Source organism: Gymnogyps californianus, chromosome 6 (genome assembly GCF_018139145.2).
Source record: "Gymnogyps californianus isolate 813 chromosome 6, ASM1813914v2, whole genome shotgun sequence".
Lineage (NCBI taxonomy): Eukaryota > Metazoa > Chordata > Aves > Accipitriformes > Cathartidae > Gymnogyps > Gymnogyps californianus.
In genome coordinates, this window is record NC_059476.1 from 28,802,438 (window position 1) to 28,822,613 (window position 20,176).

A 20,176-nucleotide genomic window follows, 5' to 3' on the forward strand; every position below is an offset into this window, starting at 1 on the left:
TTTTAATGAGCTTCACTTATTTTCTACAACCAAGTTTTAAACAAAAATATTTTATTAATGTTAGAAAGTAGACTAACATGCATTGAGCTTACTTCTTAGCTCTTTATGCTGTCATTGAAGAGACTGATAAACTGTTTTGCTGACTGTTGTTGCTGAGTAGGATTTTTGGTGTCCTCCTCTTGCCTAACTGTGGCCTTTTTCCCTCGTCTCTTCCTCCAAGCCGGTTTGACCAGTGGTGTAAGAGGGTGACCCATGCAAACGGTCAACGCCTCTTCACGCTGGCCTACCCAAATCAAAAGGTGGAAATGTTAGTGAATGGATAGTCTGAGGCTCCCTTTCATCAATCAGGAATTGGGATTTGAATTTGAATTTCTGTTGAATTTGACCTATTCTGAAATGCTGTTTCTGTGAACTTTGATACTTAAATCTGCAGTACTTTATTCATGAGTGAATAATTATTCCCTAAAAGTTATTTACTTAAAGTAAAAGCAAATAGAAATGCAAGCTTCTGCTACTGCTGCTTCAAAATAGTTCTTGGAATTTTTTAGTTCAGAGGAGTAGGAAGGGCATGGGTTTTGTTGGTGTTTTTTTTCTCCCACAGAGGAAAACAAAACAAAAAAACCCAAGAAGGAGTGGGGGAGTTAAAACAAATAAAACTTGATGAGACTAGAAGAACCCTTACTGCTTTAGCTAGCTATGTGAAAAATGTATTTCATTAGACTGTCCATATTGCTATTTTCCAGACACTATGTCAAAGGGAATCACTGATGGGTGATGCGATGGAAAGAAATAATGTTTTCTCTTTCTCCTTTTCCCACCCCTTGCCCCAGCGATCCTTTGCATCCATGTGTTACAACTTTGTTCATGTGTTTTCCAAATGACCAGCTGCTTTGTAGATCTAATATGCACCTTTCTTTTAATTTTAGGTTCTGTCTTCATTTTGCTGACTCAAACCGCAGATTCCAAGGAAAGGAGGGAGACGTGGAATAAAATACTCAAGTGCCAGAGGAAAAACCAGACTAGCCAATGAAAATTACTGTTACTAAACTGTAGACTGCTCTCACTTACACATAGTGAGGGGGGGGAAAAATTGCTGTCGATTCAAAGCTTATAAAAAGACTTTTGCAGACCTTCCTCACTGAACTTCAAATAGGCTAAAACCCTCAACTAGAGTTGAATTAGGAAATGGAAATATGACTCCTTGCTGGTGTCTTCTATCTTCCTCCCCCTCTGCAGGACTTTTTGTTTGGGGTAGGAAATCCTGAACAAATTGTATGGCGTCAACCAAACTTACAGTTGATGGTTATGGATGACATAGGAACTTCAGATTTATGTCTCTACAATGACACCTGATTAAGGCAAAGGTTGAAAACTGCTCATCAGCTACTTTATCAAAACTTGTAGTAACTATTATGGTCATACTTTCTCTCTCTTTCTAAGATTTGATCTCTGGGGTTATGTTCCCTGGAAGGCATGAGCAGATAAGTCATCTTTTTGGATTGGAAACGGAAATAATATGAGAATGCCCAGAAGAGGCTTAGTAATTCAAGCCAGGACTCGTTGGCTATTAGTGGGCCTTGCTTTACTGTTCAGTTTAGTCTTGCTCATGTATTTGCTCGAGTGTGCTCCACAAACAGATGGTAATGGATCCCTACCTGGTGTCGTAGGCGAAAACATGGGTAAAGAATACTATCAAGCTCTCTTGCAGGAACAAGAAGAGCATTATCAAAACCGAGCTACCAGTCTGAAACGTCAGATTGCCCAGTTAAAGCAAGAGCTTCAGGAAATGAGTGATAAATTGAAATCCCTACAGGAAAAAAAGAGCCCCAAGGTCAATGGTATGAACTACCAGGGCACCAAAGAACAAGCATCCAATGATCTCCTAGAGTTTCTTCATTCCCAGATTGACAAAGCTGAGGTGAGCGTGGGGGCCAAACTGCCTAGTGAATATGGCGTCATTCCTTTTGAAAGCTTTACATCCATGAAAGTATTCCAGTTGGAGATGGGGCTCACTCGGCATCCAGAAGAGAAACCTGTTAGAAAGGATAAACGAGATGAATTGGTGGAAGTTATTGAGGCTGGCCTAGAAGTTATCAATAATCCAGATGAAGAAGATGGACAAGATGAAGATGATGGAGTAGGAGAGAGGCAGCTATATAGTGAAAATGATTTCATAGAAGGTATGTTTATTACATGCTTCCCAGCCAGTTAACAGAGTGTCACAAAAGGCTTTTAATGGTGTTTGTATTTTTAGGGGTTTTACCTACTTGAATAAGGTCTTGAACAGTAATACACAGTAAGAAACTTTATTTCTAATGATGAGAATATTGCTGCTTCATTATGTCGTGTTTTGCGTAGGGAGCAAGAAATCCATTTCAGAAGAAGGGCTCACCACAAGAAGTGTACAGGGGAAGTTGTAACCGCTTAAAATACTGAGGCATTCATAATTGATTTTAGCTGAAGTCCATGTGACACAACTGCTTATGGTACTAAATAACTGAAAGACTTCCAGTGAAATGGGTGGCAGTGGGAGGGAAAAACTGATTCATCTCTCTTGTTCCAGCATAGTTAAGCTATTCAGTATGAAGCTACAGGGTTTTTTTTCTTCGCTCATCTCTGTGCCACTTTTAGTTACTATTCAGGCTTTTGACTCTTGTAGAGCTGGCAAACTCATATTGGAGGGAGAGCGTTGGTAGGCTAACGTGTTCTGGTCATGTCAGCTGAAGAACTTGGTGTCCTGAATAGCCCCTTCATGGTACACTAGTTATGGGGTTCACTAAGCTGTGCAACCTTGAACTGTTTTCTTGTTCTCTATTCAATTCTCTTTCAGTGCTTGTAAATTTAATTACAGAACACATTATTATAAAAACAAAAATAGTTATGTTTTCAACATTTAGTGACACCCTTAAAAGACGCATTAGTGATAATTCCTATAGAAGTTGGCTTTCAAGGTACAGTGTAATGCTGATGGAGATAAGTATTATCAAAAACTGCCCTAGTACCTCTTTTTTGTATTTACAGTATTAAATACAGCTCATGCTGCCATAAAAAAACCAAAAGTTGGACCATGTTATAAGAGCATTACTGTAAAAGGGATTCTGGATCTCAGCAGTACTGATGTCTGCACTATTAAGCAAACACATGCTGGAGAAAGGTACTGTTGGCCTTGAAATAATCAGTTCTTTCAGTCGAAGATGATGTAATTGGTCTGTAGTGCAAAAAGTATCTGCTTTTAATAGCTACTGTGTTGAAAGTTTAATGCAAGTACTCTTCGTTCCAGAAGGTGGGGCAGGGTGTAGAATCCACTCAACTGTCTCAGTATAACACAGCTAGTGCAGTCTTAGGCTCTTAGTACAGTTTTCACTTAAAACAATATTCTTTTGTCTGGAAGTAGTCATTCTTGCAGCCTTTTTATATTAATATATATTCTTGCAGTTTTCTTTTTATATTAAGTGTGCAGCTGCTTTTCCTTTACTGTTTTAGATACTGCTTATACTCTACTGGATTTTTTTGTTACCAGTACTGAAATAGTTGTTCATTTTTCTTAGTGTACTACCTTTAATGACTGCAGACCTCCAAGAAAGCAAGAAGATGTAGGACCTTAGAACTGTACTTGTACCTCTGCCTCTGTTCACACCAGTATATTGATAATTGGTTTTGGAAGTTGAACTAGTTTCCTTTTGTTGTAAAGGCAGTTTCTTCAAGCATAGGTTACAGGAACTGTAGAAAAAATATGCAGCACTTAAAAGAAAATATTTTTTATGCTGTAGCTCATAGGGGTGTGTTAGCAAGTAGCCATGGTGATATATATCAGTGTCTTGTTTCAGATAGAAGTTGTGGGTTGGGTGGGTATTCTGTGTTTATGTGTAGGTGAGAATACTACTGGCTAATTTAGCCACTGGGCCAGCAAAAAAAAGCTGCTTCTGAATATTAACACCTTTTTTTTTTTTCTTTCCTTCTATTGTTCCAAAACTTAGAGGTGAGAAACAGAACCAGCTGGTAGTAGTACCTGCGGGTCCCTCGCCCTGCAGCCCTGTGACTGGGCTCTAGCGCGCTACCTCTGTTGTCAGTTTGTGCATCCTCGTTTGATGGAAGTACAGTTGGAAAGTTGATGTCCTTCCATTTAGAAAATATTGCTCCCTTAAGCTATCGTAAACTGGTGGGTTCAAGATTCATAGCAGACTTGGTGTATCTACTGAAGTCACAACAGTTCCTGTACATGTCCTAAGAGCACAACTAAATAGTTGCTGGATTAGCATTGCTCCTTTAGAGAAACAGTTTGTTAAAGTCAGCTTGAGTTAAAACAAATAGTTTGTCACTTAAGTTCTGTATCCTTTTCAATTGCTAATGATTATTTTGTAATAAGTGATTTAGGACTAATACTAGGGGTTTATGCAATTTGAAACAAAAGGCTGAGAAAATTGATGCGTGGATTACTTTGGGGGGGCGCAAAAGAGACAACTGATACTGCATTAGTTAATACGTAGCCATCACATTTTATGCTTAATACAGATAAACTGATTTTGCTTTTGTTCTAACTTGCAGGAATTTTTTCTCAAAACTAACGCGTATCTATCTACAAAAACTTACCCACAAAACTGTGCCACAATTATAAGCTAAACTAGAAACAGGCATTTTTATTCTAGAAGTGTTCTAGCTTCCTACCTCAATAGGCTAACTTTTCATGTAGGTAAATGTTGGGTTCTCGGAATTATTTCGGCTTTTTTCCTAGACTTGTGGGATACTAGACTAAACCTTGAGCTATGCAGTCTTTTGTGGTATGTACTTTAAGTTGGATTAGTAAATCCTTAGAGAATTTGGTGGCTGTTTAAATAAGTTTAGAATCTTTTATAGACAATTTTACTTAATGGTATCTCTTCATCACCACTGAATGTCTGAAGTTCTTCCCCAGCATTTACATTGTCTTTGCCCACTCAGTGGAATATCATTGTCTTGGTTTGTAAAAGCATCGAGAATTTTTTTTCTTACTGTATTTTAGGATTTATCTATATTGGAGTCACTTGTGACAACAAAGACTAATGACATGAATCTAAACTTAATCTGCTTTTTCTATTTTATAAATAGAAATTTCCTAAATAAACTTTTCTGAAAAAGTACATTTAATTACTTAATAATACATAGTAGTCTGAATCAACTGATTTTTATTACTCTAATACCACGTGGGCCAAAAAACTTCAAAATACATGCTGATGGATGGTGACTTTCTTGTTGCTGCTCTGTGTTCTGCTCTGTGCCCTTGATTTAACTGTTCATGCAGCTTTTTTGCTGCATGCTCAGACTCTGTGGTCTCTAAAGGATGATATTCTGCCTTCTACCAGTGGTGCAAGAAAGCTGTATCCGTGACAGGGAGCAACCTGTTCAAGTGTTATCCAAACTGATGTTCTTTTTTTTTTTTTTTTTTTTTTAGCATTGCAAAACAAAGTAATGACCGAATGCGTTTTGGAGTTGTGATTAGGCAGAGCTGCCACAGCCACATCATGGCTATTGGCAGGCTTCAAGCAATAACACCAAGTAAAAAAAAGATTTGCAAGTATGCATTGCAACTATAAAGATACTTTCGGAAAGCTCCAAATTATTTTTCACAAGGCTCAATGGACTTGCTTTGCTGATGAAGAGAAAACCAGCAAGTTTCTCAGCTCTGCAGGGCTCCGTTTGCTGCACTGTTACCTTTTTGTTTTGCTGCAACCCAGAATGAAACTTGCAGAATTCTAATATTAACAGAACCAAAACGAAACCGTAAAAAAAGTCTTGTTCTGCAGTTGTTTGAGAAACACTTTGAAGTTTTTTTTCTTAATATTTCCATTAGATCTAAGCATATGAGAAACAGCAATACACTGTTCCCCTTGGGTGAAGAGTATCCCTAGAGAGAATAAAAGTTGCAATATTACGTATTATCACAAATGAAGGGGTCTAGGACTACAAACACTGAACCTAATTGCTGAATTGGGCATTCTAGGATAGTCCTGGATTAAAAATACATTTCTTTGAGATCAGTGTTTGATAATATTGAGAAACAGAGGATAAGTAAGATGGGAAGAGCATAATAGTATTAACTCTGTCCATCCCCTTTCTTCAGAAGCCTGTGACATTAAGTCTTGAATAGCGATGCAAAACTCAGTGAAGAGCCTTCATGGATATCTGTACTTTACTATCAGTGTAACTGGTTTATTTGGGTTACATTTATCAGTGTAACGGCTTTATTTTATCAAGAGAGTAAAAGCTTTTCCATTGGATAGACATTTAAAATTAACCTTTGGAAAATAGAGGCATTAGCATATTTTCAGAAACTAATTAGCAATTAGTTAATCTCTAATAAAGGTCTTGTTATTGAATGTCTGCCAGAATTTGAATGCTGCTATTTGGGTGCACTTCTCTTGCTTCTGTGTTTCCAGTTGGAACTCTGCAAAGTCCAGAAACTATCTTTAGGTCATAATCTCAAAGGAAGACTCCCTACCCGAAATATGTCCTTGGCATGTAAAAATTGTTTATCCCAATGCTGCAAGCTCAAAGTCAAAACTCTTCCAGAGTCCTTGGCATCCATAGAACAGTGTGGGCTGTTTGTCATGCAGACACCTCTTTAGTATGTCCTGCATAAGACCAGAAACTGGCCGTTTTCTTGGTAGCTTTCTTGGTAGTTGTCAAACAAGTAATAGTATTCAGTGCAATAGAAGAACAGCTTTTTGGCTTTGATAGTAATTTATTCCTGGTATTCCTAAGATTTAATTTGTTTGGTGAGAAACAGAACTTCTGCAAAGGGAGTAAAGCTTCACGGACCAGGAATAACAGTTGTTAAATTATTTCTGCTGCTTTTTACCTCTTTGCTTATAGAACTCTATTTTGGATGGCAGCCAGCGTATGCTAGTTGGAAGGTGAGATAGCAGGTTTTATTACATGAGTCAGTCCCAAGTGTTAAAAACCTGAATACACTAAGAAGTAAAACAGATGTGGGTTCTTTCTCTGGCTGTTCTCAATTCTGGCTTCTGTGTATAGAAGCTTTAATCCCATAAAAGTATTCAAATGAGTAGATTACCTGTGGAGGTTAGCTCATAGCAAGGAGAATAACTTGAGGAGCACATACTTACTGTTTAAAAGTGTGGCGCTAGTAGGATATTGAGTTTCAAAAGTTTGGAATCTTACATTCCAGCAATTGAATGTTGGCAAGGCACTACTCAAATTTGGACTTGCATATTAAGGTCTTAATGAAGTTACAGCAGCGTTTTTTTTACAGTTACTTTAATGTAGAAATTTTTATTCTGTACTACAGCCTTCTGTTGTAGACTGACATCTAAGCTTACGCTTTGATTAAAGATAAGCTATTGGCAACTGTGACATGCTTTTTAAAAACTTCACTTACATTGTAAGTGGTATTTTCATCTGTAAACAGCTATTGGATACTAGAGAAAGGAATATAATATACAATACTGAATGTTAATTTATGCAGGTGTACTGGTATAAAGTATTTGCTGCATATTGCACGACAGCATGGTGTGCAAACGCAGTCTGCTCTGACAACCAAGAAGCTGTTTTCAAGCTACAGCACTGGACTACACAGCACAAAGGGTTGGAGTGGAAAAGGATTGAGAGGAATTTAAGATCTTGTTCTGCTTCTAATGGTCAACACTGTGGACTTTCATTGTTTGAAACGCCCTTTTCAGTACTTGTAATTAATACTGATTAGAAATTGTCATGCTTTTCCTGAGCATTAAAATGTGGTGTATATTTTATGCAGCTCTGTGTTCACAAAGGAATAAATGTGGATTTCTGTCTCTTAAAGGAGAGCATTGCGAAACTTTGTTCAAAGGGTAAAAAGCATTTAATTTGAAAGGTTAGGTTCAGTCACCGTTAACTTCCAGTGTTATGGCACCAGCTTGTTCTGCTACACCCTGTCTCCCACGGACCCTGTGTGGTGGTCATCCACATTTCCCATCGGGTCTGCCAGTGCACACGCTCGCCCGCAAGAAAGAGTGCATTACAGAGCTGAATATTGGCGGGGAATAGGGAGCTTGCTGTAAAAGAGATGCTGTTGGGCAGATACAGGACAGAAGAGAATATCAGTAAATGAGACTGCATTTGGTTTGGGGAGGGAGGCTGGAGCAGAAAAACATGAAGGGAGTTAGGTAGACTTAGGGAAAGGACTCTTTGTAAGGGAGCCTGGGGTGTAGAGGAAAAAAGTTGGGACAAGGTGGTATACACATTCGTTTGCTTCTTGTATTGAATGAGAAGGTAATGGGAGGAAGGGAACGTGGAAGAATATTGGCCTGGGGATAGGGAGAGAAGCAAAGCTGTAAGATCACTTCTTTCTAGTTCCTGAGAGTCATAGTTTAGCCCCAGCCAGCAACTAAGCACCACACAGCTGCTCGCTCACTGCCCACCACCCATTGGGATGGGGGAGAGAGCTGTGGGGGTGGGGGGGGGGAGGGAGCAAAAAAAGCCAACCAAACCAAAACTCATGAGTTGAGATAAAGACAGTTTAATAAGACAGAAAGGAAAGAAAATAATGCTAATAATAATAATAAAATTAAAATAATAATACTAAAAGAATTAGACTATACAAAACAAGTGATGCACAATGTAATTGCTCACCACTTGCCGACCGATGCCTAGTTAGTTCCCGAGCAGTGATCTGCCCCTCCTGGCCAGCTCCCCCCAGTTTATATACTGGGCATGATGTCATATGGTATGGAATATCCCTTTGGGCAGTTGGGGTCAGCTGTCCTGGCTGTGTCCCCTGCCAGCTTCTTGTGCCCCTCCAGCCTTCTTGCTGGCTGGGCATGAGAAGCTGAAAAATCCTTGACTTAGTATAAACACTGCTTAGCAACAACTAAAAACATCAGTGTGTTATCAACATTATTCTCACACTGAATCCAAAACATGACACTGTACCAGCTACTAGGAGGAAAATTAACTCTATCCCAGCTGAAACCAGGACACTGAGACAGACAAACAAAACCAAGCTGCTCTAAGTTTGAGGGCTGCTCCCTTCACATACCTTGACCCCTCTTGATTTCAGTTGCAAAAAAGGCAATAACAAGAAAAAGGACAGTATCAATACTAAGCACAAAAGACAGCCCTTTGTGTCACCAGAACAGTTCATCTGTCCTGTGCCCTGCCACCTTCTTTCTGAATAGGAGGCTGGGAGAGGATTTCAGCTGCTCTGGAGGCTGGCTTGCAGGAGAAGAGGCAGTTCAGGCCTGCCAAGGGCATGGGAATAGACTGGTTGCATGGTGTAAAGGTAGGTGTGTTCTTCACGCTTGGGGATATGCAGCTATTCGTAACTTTCTCAATGGTTTGTGTGGTCAGCTCAACTGAACGTTGTTTGGTTCACAGTGTAGCTTATGTTTCTTCTCTATAATATACTTTTTTCCTTGTGGGGGAGAGAGGAGAGCTGAGATGGGATGAACATAGGGCAATTCTGTTGGAGGATTTTTCCTGTCAGCATTTCCTACTCTCAGCTTAGTATACGTACAGGATTACCAACACAGAGCTCAGTTGAGTCAAAGTCACAGATAAGTCTTGTTTTTTTCCGTTGTGGTGTAAAATTAGAGAGGCTGTTGGCTTGAGTTGCTTCCTTGATGGTCTTTAAATGAAAGCAATCAGCTAACCTAAATATTTGTTCTGAATGGGATAGATTTCCCTACCCATTAAGAGTAAAATGTCTCTAAATAGGTAGTGCTGTTTATAGATGTCCTGGTTTTGGCTGGGACAGAGTTAATCATCTTCTTAGTAGCTGGTACAGTGCTGTGTTTTGGATTTAGTGTGAGAATGATGTTGATAACACTCCGATGTTTTAGTTGTTGCTAAGTAGCGCTTAACTTAAGCCAAGGACTTTTCAGTTTCCCATGCTCTGCCAGCAAGCAGGTGTGCAAGAAGCTGGGAGGGAGCATGGCCGGGGCAGCTGACCCAAACTAGCCAAAGGGATATTCCGTACAATAGAATGTCATGCCCAGTATATAAACAGGGGGGAGTTGGCTGGGAGGGGTGGGTTGCAGCTCTGGCATCGGTCAGCGGGTGGTGAGCAATTGCATTGTGCATCACTGGGGTTCCCCCCCCCCTTTTTTTTTGTTATATTCCTTTTCATTACTATTATTATTATGTTTCATTATTATTATTGTTAGTATTATATTTTACTTCAGTTATTAAACTGTTCTTATCTCAACCCACAAGTTCTGCCTTCTTTCCCGATTCTCCTCCCCATCCCACCGGGAGCGGGGGGGGATGACAGGGAGTGAGGGAGAGGCTGTGTGGTGCTTGGCTGCTGACTGGGGTTAAACCGTGACAATAGAGAAATGGTATTGTTTTCTCAAAGTGTTACAGCTATGTAGAAAACTTCTGTTTACATCCTTCGAGGACCATAGCTACAGTAAAACACCACTATCCTTATTTATGGGACAGAAAGCACTATAGATAGTGGTCAGTAGTGAAAACAGTTTTAAAGCATTCCAGCATTTATCGCATAGATTTTTTTTTTTTAGATATCACATTTCAGGTTTTACAGGCTTTGTCAAGAGAGTTATTGTGTCATTTGTTCTGCCCACAGCTTGTCTTATGTTGATTGCTGGCCAGATGATCTCAGCTTTCACTGTGGACTAGCTCAGGGGAAGATCCTTTACTGAAGGGCTTAAGAACAGGCAATATTAGATTTCGGCCATCCTTTTCCATAGCGAATAGTTGAATTCCCTTTTTGTTGGGAAGACCCAACTGTAATTTGGTCTGAGAACTTGATGTAGGACCATAAAACCTATCTAAGAAGCAGGGGAAGCTGGAGGTTGTTCGAGATTGTTTTTCAGATCTGGTCTAAGAAGATAGGAGGGTGGTAGTGATAATTGGTGGTTTGTGGATTTTTTTGTTTGTTTTTAGGAAAACCCCAGAAACTTTCCCCCAAAACGTTTATTTTTCACTTCTTTATAGTTCTCAGGAAAAACAGTGTTTCTGAAATACAATTGCTGGGATCTTTGACTTTACAAATTACTTGTGTGACTTATTCTTCAGGTTACTATCGTACAGAAAGAGATAAGGGGACACAGTATGAGCTGTTTTATAAGAAGATGGATGGCATGGAATACAGGCATGTCACCTTGTTCCGACCTTTTGGACCCCTCATGAAAGTGAAGAGTGAAACGGTCGATATTTCTAGATCAATCATTAACATTATTGTCCCTCTTGCTGGAAGAACTGAGGCTTTTGCACAATTTATGCAAAACTTTAGGTAGGTGCATGAGATTATGTAGTGAGCAATATTGCTGATTTTTAGTATTTTGTTTCGTTTTCAAAATGAATTTCTGTTCTGGTGGATTTGTGACAGAACTAATGATTCCAACATTGTGTGCAACTGCCTTGGGATGTTTGTAATTGAACCTGTTGTATGGAGAAAATATTCCTTCTAAAAGGATTTAAGAGATTCTCACACTGCACCAAAACCCCTTTTAGACCGAATGCCAGGGCCACTGTGAACCTGGACACAGATGATCTTGAACATCATTTCTGTATTTACAACAGTTTTTGAGCTCCTGTTTATAAAATAAGGTGTTGGAATGAGACACACAGTATTGGAACCTTCTGATTGAAATGGGAAAGGTGGGAAAAGAAGAGCAAAAAGATCTTTCCTTGTTTTCTTTAGAAGCTAGTTGAAGTCTGACCAGAATACTTAAATCTGCTAATACTTTTAAATGCAATAGCTTTTAAGTACCTGAAGCTTCTGTTGTGTTGCAAGTAATTATTAATATCAGCTTATCTTTGTGCTTGCAGGGATGTGTGTATTCATCAGGATAAGCGTGTTCACCTCACAGTGGTGTATTTTGGACAAGATGGGCTATCGGAAGTAAAAAGCATCCTAGAATCTGTAGCTAGGTAAGTGTGTCGATCCAGTGTCAATCAATACAAACTATATTGATTAGCCTTTTAAATGGTTTTTAAAAAGGATGAAATAATAAAAAGAATAATTTTATGTCCATTACAGGTTAATAGCAAAAGTAAGCTTTATTTACAGTACACTATTTTGTGGTTGGCATTTTACAGCTTAAGTTGCAAAAGTCTCCTGAAGACTACTAAAAATCAAGTTATAGGCCAAAAAAGACTAACAGCTGTGGCTTTGAGGTTTCTATCTGACAGTCCAAAGAACAACAGGGGTGAGTTTTGCAGTGAATATTCAGTTGTGCTAACAGATTGATCAGAATTAAAGTTCTTTGGAACCGAGATGAACGTTTTGATAGTTCTTTCACTGGAGAATCAATTTTATTTAATGATAAGGGAGAGAAATGTAGTCAAAGTAGGCTGGTAGGCTGCTGAGTCTAAGAAGTTAAGCTTTGCCCTCTATCTTCTAGGTACTAGGTAATTGAGCCCATACTTACTCTCTGCTCTAAAACAACTTTAAGCACTGTTTCAGCATGGCTGTCTCAGCAAATAGCATTACAGTAGTATGGATGTAAAATTCCCAAATGTTGTTTTTTTTCGCTCCAGAGGGATGGGACAGGTAATAGCGTCCGTAACCCTGTAGCTAAGGGGCCCCTTCTCTGCCTGAGCTCTTGTGCTCGTCCCTGAGCTGGGAGCCTGTTATCCTTGTTTGCCAAGAATAAGCTGGGCTCTCACATAATCCCTGTCTCACAACACTGGCCAAGGCTCTGCTCAATGAAATGTATTAGGCATAGGCTATTGTGTCGCTGGCTTAACATGTGATGGCAAGTTGGCCTGGCGTGCATAGACATCTTCTAGGAAGGGAGGAGTGCTTCTGCCTTCCTCCTGCCAAGCCTCCCTGGCACCTAGCTTGCCGAGTGCTGGCTGCCTCTGTTTCTGCGGCCTCTCTGCCGCCTGCCACACTCCCTGTGAGACGTCCTCTTCTTCTCACAGCATTGAGTCAGATTCAGTGCTGTGAACTCACTGGGCATTTATCTGGTTCTTTATCTTCTTAGTGGTGCTACTGTTGAGTATCTTTACTCTGTTCTCTGCAAGCGTTGCCCTCTGAAGTGTCTCTGAAGTAGACACTTAACTTTGCTTGAAGATATTCCCCAGGTGTATTTCCAGTCTCCTTTTGCTGCTCCTTTCCTCTTCTGCGATGAGTACAGGCATGTGTGCTACTGGTGTGAAATAGCGAGGAGAAGCAAACCGTCTGGGTTATGGTGGCATCACCACACAGATGGCCTTTTGCCTCATGAGTTTGGTGATGCCAGGACTCTGGCTTTCTGTTTGCCCTCCTCTCTGATGTAGTGAAGACAGAGATACTGCTCTATTAGTCAGGACTTCTTAGCTTCTGGCGACAAATTTTAGATGGCATTGTAACTTCAGAGAGCACTTTAATCGCGTCAGTTGCCAAAAGGCCTTTTAAATCTGTCTGAATGATTAAATACAAAGTGAAGTTATGAAGTAAGACTGAGGTCCATTTTTTACAATGTCTAAACTCTGACACTTAAAATAGACAACTAAGTGGAACAGGTATTTTTTTCTCATCCTGATGATATAACTGTTTTTTTAAAAATTTCCAGAATGAAATTTTACTGTAAAATGCTGAAAAGTATAAATGGTCCATTCCGCTCCCCCCCCCGCAATTTACTTTGGGTTTGGCTCTGTTTTTCTTCTAGAGAAACTAACTTCCACAATTACACGCTCGTCTCTCTGAATGAGGAATTCAACCGAGGCCGGGGACTTGACATGGGTGCCAGAGCCTGGGAAAAGGGCGAGGTCCTGATGTTCTTCTGTGATGTTGATGTTTATTTCACAGCCGAGTTCCTCAACAGTTGTCGCTTAAATGCTGAGCCTGGTATGTTCCTCTACGGCTGCTGCAACAGAGTCTTGTTTGGCTTAAACTGACCTGTGTTGATGTGCTGGTTTTGGCTGGGATAGAGTTAATTTTCTTTGTAGTAGCTGGTATGGGGCTATGTTTTGGATTTGTGCTGAAGACAGTGTTGATAACACAGGGATGTTTTAGTTACTGCTGAGCAGAGCTTACACAGAGCCAAGGCCTTTGCTGCCTCTCACCCCACCCCGCCAGCGAGGAGGCTGGGGGTGCACAAGAAGGTGGGAGGGGACACAGTCGGGACAGCTGACCCCAGCTGACCAAAGGGATATTCCATACCATATGACCTCATGCTCAGCATATAAAGCTGGGGGAAGAAGAAGGAAGGGGGGGGTGCTCGGAGTGATGGCGTTTGTCTTCCCAAGTAACCGTTACACCTGATGGAGCCCTGCTTTCCTGGGGATGGCTGCACACCTGCCTGCCAAAGGGAAGTGGTGAATGAATTCCTTGTTTTGCTTTGCTTGTGCGCGCAGCTTTTGCTTTACTTATTAAACTGTCTTTATCTCAACCCACGAGTTTTCTCACTTTTACTCTTCCGATTCTCTCCCCCATCTCAATGCGGGGGGGAGTGAGTGAGTGGCTGTGTGGTGCTTAGTTGCTGACTGGGGTTAAACCACGACAGCTGAGCATATAGAAAACTAACTTGAATGGTGGAGCTTATTCAATACTATGCACCTAGGAAAATGAAAAATACTCTGTGCACAAAAGACAATAGTATTTAGACTGAGAAATAACTTTTGCCTTAGTGTAGCTTGTTTTAAGAACACGTCTTTTTTGTACAATAAGTACAATTTTCACATTTTCTTAAGATTTGGCTGTCTAAAAGAAAGCTGGACAGTTTAATTGCTTTAACAATTAGACTGCATGTAAATTTGTATAACAAAACTCAATATAGCACTTACGGTGGAAGACGATTTTTGTTATACTGAAATCTCTAACAACTTTGGTTTATGTCTTCTCACACTTGTATGGCCATGACATATCACATACGAATGGTTTTCAGTAGAGCTACACAATGTGCTTCTTACAGAGACTGAGGTAATGTTCCACATTTACATCCCAAGCTCTGAAATTTTCTGACCATTTTTCTCAAGTTTGTATGAAGCTTGCTTGTTCTACAAGCTCCTGCCAAGAAGGATAAAGCTTTCTTGAGTTAACAAGTGTGCTAGTTAAGAGCTTCTCCTGTCAAACATTTGTTTGGGTTCTTTTTTTAATGCTTACTCTTATTCCAGATTTGTTGCAGCCAGAAACCATTTTCTCCAAATGTCAATTTGGAATGAATAGATACTTTTTTTCCACATAATAAACAGGCAAGAAAATCTGCTATAAGCCAGATATTTGGATTCTATTTCTTGCTTTTTCTTTCATTTCTGTCTGTCTCTGCACTTCATGAAACAAGTTGTATAAATAATTGGAAAAACATTGGAGAGGAGCGTCTTGTGAGCTTTCACAAGGAAGGGAGTTTGAGAGACTGCTTGACAATTCATACTGACAGTTTGTCACCTTTGCTTCAAGTGAGATCTTAAAATGCTTCTCACACGTTCAGAGTTCATGCCCACATCAGGGTACTGAGTATTCTTGTGGGCTGTTGTCAGTACCTTTGCAGCACTGACAATGCAAGAAATCCTTGAAAAATATTTATCTGGCTTCTGTAATAGGCATAGAACTGGTGTCACAGCATAATCAGGATACTCATGATGCTTAATGCCCTTGCAGGACATCCTGGATGTACACGCTTTTAAATGCTTGTGGAAAGAGGCAAGCTCATAAAACGCAAGCTATGCAAGGTGTTACTTGGACTTGGTTATTTTTCAGCTTTACTGCATACCATTATTGCTGGGATTTTTCACTGTCGTCTGATGTGATATTGTGACGTAGAATATATATATGAAATATTTTATATGTATATAAGTATATATAAGTATGTATAAATGCATACCTATAGAGTATATATAAATATGCGTACCTATATTTTTTTAATCCTGTAGGCTCTGCCCCATTAGATGTTATGGGCTACCTCAATGGGAAATCCTAGCAGTTAGACCTTGTATTTATTTGTTTTCACTAGATGGCTAATAGCTAACATTTTACATAACGAGACTATTTCTAGTTTCCTCTTGCCTTCAGAAAGTATGCCCACAGTGAGTAACAGTTACCTTTTGACTTCTAGGGAAAAAGGTTTTTTATCCTGTGGTATTCAGCCTTTATAATCCTGCTATTGTCTATGCCAACCAAGATATACCACCCCCTGTGGAGCAACAATTGGTAAGCAGCGTGATTTATTCTGGATAGAATTAGTTGTGCTTTGTATTAAAACAAAATTAAGTGTAACTTCATAGTCTGTTTGGGATATCTTATGACCTTTGGCAGTGCGTATCTAAACACTTTTCTCCATTATGGGCAAAGCAGTTGGAAGAAAAGCTTATCAAACACGACAAAACTCGTTCTTAGATAAACTTGGAGTTCTACGTAGATTTAAAAAAAAAAAAGTGCTATTAATCAAATGAAGTTGGTAGTTCTGATCTATTGCTTAATTCTGGCTTGGAAAGCCAGTATTTTAGGAGGATAGTGGCATAACATGGCAGCAACTTTCGTCTTATGTTCCAGCAAACAAAGAATTAGTGAAAGGAAAAAAACTGTGAATGGTGCTTGATAAGCTTCCCTCAGTATCGACTCAGCTAACTACTTGAGGTGGGCTAAGATGTTCAGTCAGTTGCTTTGTTTGTGCTGTGGACAGCTGTACTCGGTGCAGATTGTTTCTTTACCTTTGCCATCCGACATCTGCCAGAACCATTGGCTGTTATACTGCTAATTTCATCTTGCTTTTGGAATGAGAAACACTGCTTCTAGGGAAGCTTGTAGTCAAAATAATAAACAAATAAACCCTACAAACATTCAGGAGAATAGGTTTAAGGATAATTTGGGGCTCAGCAGAAAGAAGGAAGTACTGCATTTCTGGGTCCTTGTTGCCTGAAGATGGAATGGCCACAGTCAATGTCCAGCCTGACTCTTTCAAGAGACTGCATAAATGAAATTGGGTTTCACAGCTGGGACTTTTGAGGTAGACAGGTTTGGAGGAGAGAAAGGAGCGTGCAACACAGCCTTACTAAAACAAAAGAAAAACATAATAACCCTCACCCCCTACGTTGTTTGCAAGGATCCTACTGAAAGTAGGAGGGAAGCTTTTGCATACGGCCTCAGGTAGTCACAGCTGAGAGAGGAGTAAGCTCCTGCCTTACAACTCTGCTGTTTACTTTTTTGAATCAAACAACTTTATGGTTGGTCACTTCAATCACAAAACTTACTTTTCTTGTCATATCAGAACAAGAAGAGACAAGTGTAGCCTTAGAAACTGGGTAGGAATAGGAGTATTAGGAACAGATGGTTTGGCAATAGACTACCAAAAATTTACCGCTTGGTCTGAGCAGATATATAGAAAATAGAGGTGGTGTGGCAGAAAGGTAAACGTGGAAACTGCAGTGAGAGTAACTATTGGGAGTCAGATGGCAAAGGGTGAAGTGAACAGCAGGTAATTGGGAAGCCCACATCTGTGTGTGACACAGAAATACTATAAGTGTTATATGCTGTATCCTGCATACAGCATGAGATGATCGGAATGATTGGAAGAGCTTAGCGTTCTACAAAACCAAGTAGAATGTACCTCCTTCGATGTATTTTGCATTTCAAAATGATATTGTTTTAAAATTGCAGGTACACAAGAAGGATTCTGGTTTCTGGCGGGATTTTGGCTTTGGGATGACTTGTCAATATCGGACAGACTTTCTGACTGTTGGTAAGATGAAACTGTAAAAAAAATTTTTTTGTGTGTTTAAAAATTGATTCTCTGCTCCTATCTAATGACAGGAAAGTAATGCATTTATTTCTTTCATTATTTGCCTAAGCCCAGCAGTCAGACTTGCTTGACAAGTTTGACCAATGAGATATATCAGTTTTTCTAGATTTTGATGTCCGATCTGATAAGTGTTTGTTAGAAGTCACAATATTTTTAGTAGCAACATTTCACTCTAGAACTTCTAAAAATCTTTCATTTTTTTGTACTTTGTGACTGTCTGAAGCAAATTAATCAAGTTTAAGAAACACGTCCCTCAAGTAAACCACTAACATAGACAAGAAGCATTCCAATTCTTTCTTCTAAGTAACCTTGAGTAGTTGAATATAGTTGTTCGAGGCTTTAGAAATACGCTTTGGCACCGCCTTGTGGCATGCTGTTAAAACTGAGAACAGCTTGGTGTGCTTAAATTTGGAAGACAGTCTTGAAGATAGTCTGCCAGAAGGTGTAATGATATAGCCCTGTGTGCTGTATAATGGCTTGTATGCAGGCTGATTTCTAATAGCAGTCATATTGCCATGTGTATGGTATATGCTAAATGAAGACTTCATAATTCTAGAGTTTTGAAATTGTGCATGAGTCTGGGTCAATTTTCACTATGGTCCTGGAAAGGCAAGAGAACTTAAAACAGTGGAACAGGTTCCTTACCTTAATCCAACTTTTGGAGTTGTGACCTGTGGAGCAATTGCTAGCGTTTTTAGAGAGGGCTTTTCGTATGGTGCATGACTGCTTCATTTTCCAGCTGCTAAAATCCATTATGATTGCTAAAAATAACCCAGAAGCATAGCCAGTGAGATTTGCCTACAGTTTTCTGCAGCTGTCACATGGAATGTCATGCATAATGTGATTTGGAGACACTGTTCTAAGAGACTTTCTGAAGCCAGCAGTGCACGATCTGTGTCCTGGGCAGTTTCCACCGCAAAGGATGTGGTATGCTTGAAGCTCCTCTCCCTCAATTTGGCATGCTTTGGCACAGAGAACTTAAAAGTTAATTGCTCCAGAATTTCTGGTATGTCATACCAGATTTGGTAATACATTACACAGGCAGTGTTGATCTTTTTGCCTTACATCTGGCCTGTGTGCCAAAATAACGTTTTCTGATATTGTTTTTATAGGGGGTTTTGACTTGGAAGTGAAAGGCTGGGGCGGTGAGGATGTTCACCTTTACAGAAAGTACTTGCACGGTGACCTTATTGTGATCAGGACACCGGTCCCTGGTCTCTTTCATCTCTGGCACGAGAAACATTGTGCAGACGAACTCACTCCAGAGCAGTATCGCATGTGTATCCAGTCCAAAGCCATGAACGAGGCCTCTCACTCGCACCTTGGGATGCTGGTCTTCAGGGAGGAGATTGAGACTCACCTCCGTAAGCAGGCTTACAGGACTAACAGCGAAGCAGTGGGTTAAATGTCACCCCTGTGACATTTGATGACTTCAAATTCACAATGAACCAGCATCATTTTACAGCCTTAATTCAGCTTAAAAATGCAGTGCCTCTCTTTTTCAGTGAAGAAGAGTTTAGAGGGTTTTTCGTTCTTGTATTTGTTTTCCGAGTAATTCTTTGACTGATATGCTATTACCTACATATCTTGCAAGTTCAAGCACCTCAAATAAATTGGAAAGCATATGTGTATGTAGTTCAAGGAAAGTGTCTTCAGTATCGATTGGAAAAATCAGTGGAATGTACAACTCAACACTTTTCCACATGGTACATTTCAATTCTTATATTTGCATTATTTTAAGAATTAAATTAAATAATCTTTTGTGTTGTCTTGAGTATTTTCAGTCTGTATGGCTCACTGCACTGTGACTTTAGAAGGATACTGTACTTACACTCCATTGTAGAAACAAGAGAAAGGTGTGAAAAAGAATCTCACCGTGAAAGGTATATGGGACGTGCTGACTGGTACGCCAGCTGTTCAGGTTGCTGATTTCACAGCAAGGGCTTGGTGCCGCATTTACTGTATTAACAGACATTCACATGGTTGAATATAGAAAAATTCATGTGAAGCAGGGGGAAAGAAAATCTTTTTAAGTGGAATTTTAGAGCATATAATGTAATTTCACACTGCAAAAGAGACACCACCTTCTTATCTCGGTGATGGATCAGACAAGTTGGGAACGTTCCAGTTGGGCATTTCTGGGTCTGGTCTTTTCCCACAGTAGATGCCACATCACAGAATCCCTTCTATAAACTGACCTATGCTATTAAACCCATTTAAAGATTTTTGGCCCCACTCCTCCTTATTCAAAGGCCCTGCCTGTACATCTCATCCTTTAAGTTGAGGAACCATCTTTTCATTCCCATAAAAATTTATCAGAGGCCCATTTGCTATTATGCCAATGTTGTCTTTCGTGCTTTCTTTTTCTCTTTCTAGCGTTTTCCTGACATGTTTTCGGAAGGCAGTCATATACTCTTAGCTGTTTCAGTGACTGAAAAAGCAAGTGCTATTACAGTCTTTCTTCATACAATGCTCTCCATTCCACTGATTATCCTAGTAGCCTTATTCTTCATTTT

At 39.8% G+C, this 20,176-nt stretch overlaps 1 protein-coding gene across 1 annotated transcript; it reads left to right on the top strand.

Moving 5' to 3' along the window:
- The first annotated feature begins 931 nt into the window (after positions 1 to 931).
- CSGALNACT2 (chondroitin sulfate N-acetylgalactosaminyltransferase 2) lies at positions 932 to 19,421 on the top strand. The gene is made up of 7 exons (XM_050899064.1): positions 932 to 2,180; positions 11,011 to 11,227; positions 11,767 to 11,868; positions 13,593 to 13,771; positions 15,978 to 16,072; positions 17,519 to 17,600; positions 18,773 to 19,421. The coding sequence occupies exons 1-7, from the start codon at positions 1,517 to 1,519 to the stop codon at positions 19,063 to 19,065; spliced, it is 1,632 nt and encodes a 543-aa protein (XP_050755021.1). The 5' UTR covers positions 932 to 1,516; the 3' UTR covers positions 19,066 to 19,421.
- The last annotated feature ends 755 nt before the right edge of the window (positions 19,422 to 20,176 follow it).